The sequence below is a fragment of the Puccinia triticina genome, chromosome 9A, assembly GCF_026914185.1.
Source record: "Puccinia triticina chromosome 9A, complete sequence".
NCBI lineage: Eukaryota > Fungi > Basidiomycota > Pucciniomycetes > Pucciniales > Pucciniaceae > Puccinia > Puccinia triticina.
In genome coordinates, this window is record NC_070566.1 from 555,757 (window position 1) to 564,923 (window position 9,167).

At 43.4% G+C, this 9,167-nt stretch overlaps 1 protein-coding gene across 1 annotated transcript; it reads right to left on the bottom strand.

Moving 5' to 3' along the window:
- Positions 1–5,575: 5,575 nt before the first annotated feature.
- PtA15_9A44 (uncharacterized protein) lies at positions 5,576–6,984 on the bottom strand (the record flags this gene model as incomplete). Its single annotated transcript, XM_053172659.1, has 7 exons — positions 5,576–5,761; positions 5,859–5,908; positions 6,062–6,133; positions 6,229–6,449; positions 6,565–6,636; positions 6,716–6,821; positions 6,891–6,984. 7 exons carry the CDS (start codon positions 6,982–6,984, stop codon positions 5,576–5,578), a joined length of 801 nt encoding a protein of 266 aa, XP_053023475.1.
- Positions 6,985–9,167: the final 2,183 nt, after the last annotated feature.

Below are 9,167 nucleotides of genomic sequence, written 5' to 3' on the forward strand. Positions count from 1 at the left end.
GTCATTGAGGAGAGTGTTTGATGACCAGAACAGACCCAGTCATTGAGGGGAGTGTTTACTCCTCTTGATGACCGGAAAAGACCCCATTATTGAGATAAGGCTTCGTTGATTCAATTGAGGAAGTTTTTTTTCTTGCTTGGTGAGCTGCAAGCAGAAGTTTGCATGTGTTGACGAGTGGATGGAGGTATGTGTGGTCAATTGCGGCCGGGAGGCAACCCGCGGAAGTCAGCAGGTGATCGCGGGTTTGACTGCCCCCGGCAATGTTCCCTGGATTGTTCTGTGCGTCCGTTGGAACGCGAAAAAGGAACCCGGGCAGCCAAAGTTTGCCCCCAAACACCCAGTTGCAGCTCCGTTGGAGATGCTCTAAAGGCCTTGCTGAAGGGAATTCTTATGCAGTATTTTTTCTAAGTTTATGCAGGAAGTTTGAATGAGATTTCAAATCATCCGTGAAAAGCAGTCAAAATCAGGCTAACATGAACCCCCCTATTACTTCCACTCCAAAAAAAAGAATCAAAAACAGAAAACACCCAAACAATTTTACACAGAAATGGCCTGTGCTCAACCCTTCAGTTTCAATATTTCTATCTACACTAAGATGCAGAGGGTATCATTGGAGATAGAATAATTGCTACTATTTTCTCCAGCATCTTCTACTGAAATTGAGTTAATCACATGGCAGCGGGTGTGATAGGTGAGCAGTACAGTCAAACCTGTGAAACCGCATACTTGTATAAGGGCATAACCTCCCAAACCACATACTCATTTGGGTCCACCAAAATCTCATTTTGGCCTGTAGCTAACCCTTGTAACCACATAACCTGCCAAACCACATAGCAAATTCAGTCCACCAAGGGGTATGCGGTTTCAAGGGTTTGACTGTAGAAGAAATAAACAAAGTACCCCAAAATTCCATTTTTGCTACACAATTTTGGGGAGCTAGGTTCTAATTCACTCCTGAAAGAGGCTTGCTTTGCAAGTTCAGCCTCAAAGTCTTGAGGGACTTTGTTAAGAGCAACTCCACTGTGGGCCCTAAAATTGAGGAGGCAAAACTCGTGGATGCAGCCTTGGCTACCAGCTTTGCCTCCCCAAGCTGCTGTGCCATCCAGCAGGGGGAGATACTGTGAGAAGGTAGACAGACTAGATGTCACCAGTGTCAATGTGGGTGCAGGTGGGATATTCAGTGTCATGTGGGATTCACATGATGAAAACTGAAGTTCTGGTTTCATCAAAAGGGGAGGTTTCATGGGAGGGATTTAGGCTCCAGGAGTATCAACCCACTCCCTCCCAAGCTTCAGCCCAAGGTCAATAGAAGCCCAAATGCCCCCCATAGAAGCACATTTTGGCAATCAGGGTGCTAAACCTGGGATAGCAACCCAGTTTATCACCCGCAGTGGATTTGCTCTAAGTTTGGCTCTGTTGTGGCCTAGGTCACATGTGTGTACTTGGCTGTGTCTCAGCTACCCACAGGAGTGTACATCAGCCTCCTCCAAGCCTCACAGGAGCAATACCATACCAATTACCACATCCATGCTCCTATACACTCAGCTGCCCTGGAACTGAGTGGCTTTGTCAAGCTCAATCACTTCCAAACAAGACCTTAATCAATGGATGACTTCCCATCAGTTCTACTGGAACCAGGTTCAGTTGGTCCAAGTAAAACAAGACAAATTTCCAAGAAGATTTGTTTGACTTGACACTCAGAGCATGACTCAATAGGGGGTTTGATGATTGAATTTTACAAAACTTTGGAGGTAATTTTGAGGCCTTCATGAAAAAAATTATAAGATTTTGGCAAGCTGTCCAAAAATTAGTGTTTCTGGTAAAGAATTAGTGATAATTTTTTTACAACATGTTCATAAAGCCTAAAGGCCTCAAAATTACTTCCAAAGTTTTGAAAATTTCAACCTTCTTTGAAATGTGACTTGTTTTACACTCTAGTTTTACTTGGACTAAAGCTGGTGGGAATTTAGTCATTTGAGGCCTTGTTTGGGAGTGATTGAGCTTGACAAAGCCACTCAGGTCTGGGGGATAATATTAGCAGGTTTGCAGATAAACAGATTTTCAACCCCAAAAACATAAAACAATTATTTATCAATCAACAAACACCAGAGCACTTTCCTTGGCACTTGCGTGCAAGTGCCATCTCTGAACTCAGTCATAGATTTTGTTGGATCTCAGTTAGATGCTGGTTGGAAGGCAATTTCATGTCTGCCACAAAGTAAGTTTATATGAACTGGAATCATACCAAATGTGTTGTGCAATGTCTGTGTAAAATGTATGCCATACCTATGCTGAAGACCAGGCCAATTTAATGATAAGTTTTACTTGATCCTCAATCTTGACCAAAGTTCCTCATATTTCAATTATAATGATTTTTGACCTCTTTGGAAGCCCATACCCAGTAGTTTTCTCTGAAACGGTTTTTGTATTTATGTTCAGGGAACACAACAAAAAGCTACCAGTTTTTTTTAAGTTTTTTCTATTACAAATGGTTAAAACTTTTGATGGAGTGTAGTGATACTGTGGGAGGTAGAGCTGGTCCCTTGTACCCGTTGGCGGGTACACGGGCGGGTCCCTGTGGAAGTGCGCAGGTACCCACCAGCGGGTGCTGGTGCCCAGTCTGGGTCCAAATTCAGGCAGGTACCCACGCACAAATCACCAGTATGCACAGCTCTGCTTGCCCCTAGTGCCCATTGGCTGGTACTACGTACCTGTGGGTGGTTCCCGGTGGAAGTATGCAGGTAACTGCCAGCTGGTGTCCATTCTGGGTCAAAATTCAGGCAGGTACCCGCGTCTGCCGCAGGTAAATGGGTGTGAAGTGTCAGCTCTTGTGGGAGGTCTGATTTTACTCTGGTACTACAGTTTGACTTTGGCGCTGTGGGGCCAACTGTCACACCACCATGTAACCTGTGCAGGTTTCTGTGATAAATTGTGTCACACAAACGTACACGCGCACGTTTTTGTGACATGTAGACCATCACCCATATCATGGATGAGTGCCCCACAATCCCATGGGCAAATTAGCTGAATCCTGCAAGTATGTATCTGATTTTCATCCATCAGTACAGAAATCCTTTTGAGGAGATTTCTGAATTCATTCACAAATCCTGGGTAATCTGAGGCTCCCCTGGACTTGTCCCAGAATTGTAACTCCCTTGGGACCAAATTTAGCAGCTGAAGAACGTGTCACACAAATTTACACATGTGTGCTGGTGTGTCACATTTTTCATCACTGAGCCAAGTGATGCCAACCGTGCATAGCCAGGGGCTTAGTTGGACCCTTCAAAAATTGTTTATAACATTCAGCCATATGTACACAAATGGTTTTGGGGATATTTTCTGAAGGCATACACAACTCCTGATTAATATGAGGTTTTTTCCGCCCCAGAACTTCAAATATGTTGTGAGAAACTTCAGCAAATAAAGAATGTGTCACACAAACTTACACCTTTATCTCTTGTGAACCACTATCATATCTCAAGCTTTTTGGGATTTATGATAAACACGTGATAGAATGAAATATATAGAGCTGGCACTTTGCACCTGAGTACCCGCAGTGGGTGCGGGTACCTGCCTGAATTTTTACCCAGACTGGTCACCCGCACTTGTACCCAGCACCCGCTGGCTGTTACCTGTGTACTAATACTTCCACAGAACCGCCCACAGGTACCTAGTACCCGCCAATTGGCACTAGGGGCAAGCAGAGATGTGCAGACTGGTGATTTGTGCATGGGTAACTGCCTGAATTTGGACCCAGACTGGAAACTCAACTTCCACAGGCACATGCTTGCGGGTTCCAAGTACCCACCAACGGGTTATAGGGGCCAGATCTAGAAATATATGATTCATGTGGTAAATATCTTGTTTCTGCCAATTATTTGACATTGCTTGGCAAGGTAGTTGAAAATGTGTCCTGAAATAGTTCCAGTAATAACTAGAGTCAAGCTGGAGCTGGTTTTCAATTGAATTCAACTCCTTTCTAACGTGCCTTCAGCCCAATTGAGCATAAGTTAAACATAAATTCATCATGAATTCAGCATACATTGAGGCTAAAGTTCCACAATATATCTAACAGGGTTCTTGAAAAGTATTGTGCAATGGCACTTTCATGCAAGTGCCAAGCAAACTCCCCTGGTGAACACAGTTTCAAAAATATGGTTTATATGCTCCTTTTGAATCAGAATCACTAGTTTTTTAAAGAATGTGGGATGATGGTGTCAAAATCATTCCTCCTCACACTTAGGCAACCAATAAAAAACCCCGGAAATCCCATATCCTTCATGGCTTGGATCTATAAAACAGAGAGCATGGACAGTTCTTTCTTCTTTATTTATTATTGCTTGTTGTTTAACCAAAAAGCCCCATAGCAAAAACATGACGTGTTTGTGAGGACAACACACCTGGTGACTGATGATTTGGTCCTGGACAGTGGAAACCAGAGTGAAAACCTCCCCTGGTTCTCTAAAGTGATACTGTTGTAAGGTTTCTGCTGTTCTCAACTGTCACAGCCCTCAAGGTTGGAACTCAACTCCACTGCATAAGTGTGAGGAGGAAAGCCGCACTTCCTTTTGGAGAGGCTGGTTGAGAAAATACAAGTGGATTCTCTAAATAATCATGAAGAGGTCCTTTCTAGGACAGAGAGAGGAGAGAAAACAGCTTGACTTACCAAGTTGGGGAAGGGGCAGTCAAAAAGGGAGGCAAGTTAAAAGGAAAAGGAAAGGTTGGATCAGAATCAGATGATAGCCCCAATTGTTGTGTTGGGTGTTGAATGCAACAATGCAGGTTTGCTTGGTAAAATATGATCTGGGTGACCTTTCCTCTAGTGAAGGTCCCTACTACTTATACCCCAGCATGACTGAAGTTGTGGGACAATGTTCATTGGTCCAATTTAAATAAATCTAGCTGGGAGCCACACAGAAGATACACATGTATGTGCTCATTTGAGGTCTGCACACAGAGAATGCTCTGAAGAGGTGCATACTCAAGGGCGGCATACATGTGATTTTTTTAAAATTTCAGTTCAATTTAACATTGCACACTATAAAGTACTAGCAGAAGTAAAATCCAATAGCTAATAAAGAAATAATATTGGTCTACTGGCCTCCCAAAATTTTGCTGTGACATAGTAAAATATTGGAATACATGACATTCACAAAAGCCCCCTCACAATTGATTTGTCAGTCACACATTAATCAAAAATCAAGATTGCTTAGTATTTGATTATCTCTCTGGTTTGATGGCTCACCATGAAGAATGTGCCCTGATGCAAACAAACATGCCATCAGCATTGAACAAAAAATCTGAGTTAGTGGTTGGGTACAAACCAATGCCGGAGGCGTTATAAGCTGCCGACTTGCTTATGATAATACGGATCTCTTTTAGCTCATGTTCGAAGAACCACAGTGATGAGTGCTAGCGTCTCATCGTCAGCTCGACATTACGGCAGGATTGCGGACAAACTTTAGCTTTGACCCATGTGGATGTATCATGTATGTAACATCGGGGTGAGCATGGAAAGGGCATTACACGTTGTGCACATTAGCAGCCCGATATCATGCTAAACAGATAGGGGAGATTATGATGAAGTGGGGAGATTTTTGGCTCCACTAGACTCCCAAGCAGCCAGAATAAATGAGACAACTGCTTCGACACCTGTGCCGTGTTTCACTGCCGTAAACACGGTCGCGCCACCGTCTCTCATGATGTCAGAATCTCGTCTCATCACTTCTAAGGATGCACCCACATATGGTGCTAAGTCTATCTGTTTGGTTGAAATTGGACCAACATAACAAAAAACAATCATTAATCAGCCTGAGAATCTAAGCACATATAAAGGGTTTTTGAAATAGACCGCTTACCTTGTTGACAACTAATAAATCGCTTTGACTGATTCCAGGTCCTCCCTTTCCTGTAACCATTGAGAGTTTAGGTAAAATGGATGGATTCGAGGAAAAGAAAACATGTTAGGGAGTCCAAAATGAATAACGTTGATGATTGAGCGAAGCTTGTAAAACTATTCCAGCATATGGACAGAAAATTGTCGAGAAAGAAAGAGCTTAACTAGGAATTTTGTCTCCACCAGCTACATCTATGACGTAAATGATATAATCGGCAAGCTCCCTGGAGTAGTTGGCTGAAAATTGAGTCGATTGCAGATTCTATTTCAGCAATCAAGAACCACTGCGTAGATATTTTAGATCAGCAAAAAGAAGGGACGGACAGACTAACCTGCTAAGTTATCACCCCCGCTCTCAACGAGCAATAATTCACATTTGTACTCGGTCTGTAACTTCTCAAGAGCTGCCAAGTTTGCAGAGACGTCCTCCCTGATCGCTGCATGAGGACAACCACCGGTCTCGATCGCGACGATTTGGGAGGGGTTTGGAAGAGCGTTATGGGTCTGAAGGAAGTCTCGATCTTCGGGGATGAAGATATCGTTGGTTAGGACCCTATGTAGTGGCAGACAAAGTTTGAAAACATCATCAATTCTACTGTCTTTGATTCTTTCGTTATTAAAGCTCTTACTTAGTCGAACTCAGGCTCTTGTTTATAGAGACCGCTTACCCCAGATTATATCTATCTCTCAATTTCTCACAGAGTGCTAACGTCAAAGCCGTTTTACCCGATCCCACAGGCCTGGATACACAACGATTCAGACATGAACAACTGGAACCGAAGTTGACCAAATCTCAGGAGAAAAAAATCTTTTGCCTACCCTCCGATGCCGATCGTAAATGCACGCTCGTTCCAGTCCCTACCCGTGAAGTCAGGGAGGTCGCGTTCAAGAAACTTTCCGGGGTGTTCTAGATGCTCATGGGAATCTGATAAGAAGATTTAGATCAGTAGATGACATTTCAAGACAGTTAAATAAAAGGGACAGGCCACTCAACGTCCATGGTCATGAGAATGGTCGTGTGTGTGGCTATGGTCTGGTTCGACAGACATGCTCTGCGGTTGGCCGCCGTTCACCAGATCGAACTTCATCCTGCAGCAGGCTCAATGGGGTCAACCTGGCTCTGTGTCTACAATTTATGTATGTAGCTGGAGAGTCGATCACTCAAGTCGGAGGAATGCAAAGTTGTGTCGGATAATCTGTAGCCCTTGGGGCCTCTCTTGTCTTTAGCGATAGTTTCTATCTCAATGCTGGTACCTCATAGTGCGCAATGTGAAAACAAACGTCTGCACTTTAAAAAAAAAAAAAAAAAAGTCGGAGGAAAGAGTTACCCGAGTTTAATTTCCAATTTCAATTCACGCCATGTTTTCTAGTTAAGCAACACATTGGGGCAGACACACAAATCTTCAAGCTTCCCTCCAAAAGAAAAAGTCTACACTCTTGTGTTCCCTGGATGTCCTTAACTAACCATCATATGCTTGCCGGACCACTTCGTCATGGCTGGATGCTGGCAGCCTTGGCTGCGTAGAGTATATGTATTATGCAAATTGTGCAGCTGCCAGCAATGGATCCAACATGTAACTCTCCATTCAGCCACGCACAGGGATGGAATGATCAACAGACGCGGCCCAGGCCTGAAGTTGCACCCAGCAGATGATTTGAAATTTAAGGCCCCGTTTGGCACCAATATAAGGCCCTGTTTGGCAGCGTCATATTACGCAGCGTAATAATAGGAAACATGCTACATTACATATGGTAAAACATGTCTCTTTGGGATAATCTTTGGAAAGTAAACCCTCATAAGGCTTGGCAGTTTACTTCCAAAAGATCAGGCAGAAAAATAGTGTCTTACACAACGTAGGGGGACATGGCAAGATTTTTTATTGCGTAATAATCACGCTGCCAAACAGGGCCTAAATATAGGTGATATAATCACCAATTAATCCAAGTTTATTAAAGACACAGTTTTTCCACAACAGAAAAAAAAAGGTCATGGGTTCCCCCTTACAATTGGTCAAAATACAAAAAAAAATACAAGGGTTTCCCCTTACAACAAAAAACAAAACAAAAAAATACAGGTTTATTCTAAATACAAGTTAAATAAAAAAAAGGGAAATATGAAATGCCCCCAAACAACATCAAAGGTGTTGTGAACAGCAATGGCTGTTGCATCTGGGCCAACCTCCAGCCCGCGTCAAGCGCATGGGTCAAAAAGGAAGCGTGTTGAAGGCCCCCATCCCGCAGCAAAGGCTGCGGAACCCAGGGGGGCCCACTCTTTAGCCCCTCAAACTGTGCAAGTACAACAGCGGAGAGGGTTGAGGACAAACCGCACACTGGAAGTACAGCGGCAGACGAGCTTAACTAGGCCTCCAGGTGGGAGCGGAAGCAAGCAGCAGAGCTGTCCATGCCAGTGGAGGCCTATACCGTAAGTTGGGATTCCCGCATGATGAGTTTTTTGATTTCGCGGGAAAAACCTCTTTTTTGACTTCCTCCTCCTGTACCCGCTTCCTTGATCCTATCCACCTAAATTCCTTGGCAGACAATGAAGGCCTGCTTCTTGTCTTTCTTTTGGTGTTATGTATCATGTTGTACTGGTCCTCACTGATTTTATAATGATTTTTGAAAACTGTCTGTTTTCAGTTCCCGAGGACTTGTTTTGGTGTACTGCGCGGGGTGCTCAAACCGCTTGTTCGAGCAAAAAAAACTTCAAAGTGTGATTTTATAAAAATCATCATAAAATCACAAGGTTATGCAGTTTTTCTGAGTTTCGGTTGGATGAACAGGAAGATGCAGCTCTTCCATAAACCCTGCTCAGACATCCTCAAAGTTTTGAGGACATTGTGTAATTCGAGGCTGAAGTTTTCTCCCACCAAAAGGTGGGAAACTCATCACGCGGGTTTGCCAACCTAGCATCCACCCTTGTTGCGGTAAATCTTTAGGTAGCCAGCGAGTCCCGCGAGGCTCGGTTGCTTAGCTAAAGAAAAAACCCACCCTCATCGCTAGATAGCGGCTTGGTAGGCTACACATATTTAGATAAATATGGTATTCAAAATTGCATATGCCACTGTTTACATAAAATCATAAAGCCCATTTTGGCTGGGAGATGTCAGCGTGCATAAAACTTAAAGTGACATCTCCCAGCCAAAATTGCAGTTTATGATTTTATGTAAAAAAATCTTATGCAATTTTGAATACCATAAAAGACACTGCCGCCACCCTCGTGTCTACATAAATATGTATGTATGTATTTAAGCACAAAACAGCCCACATATTC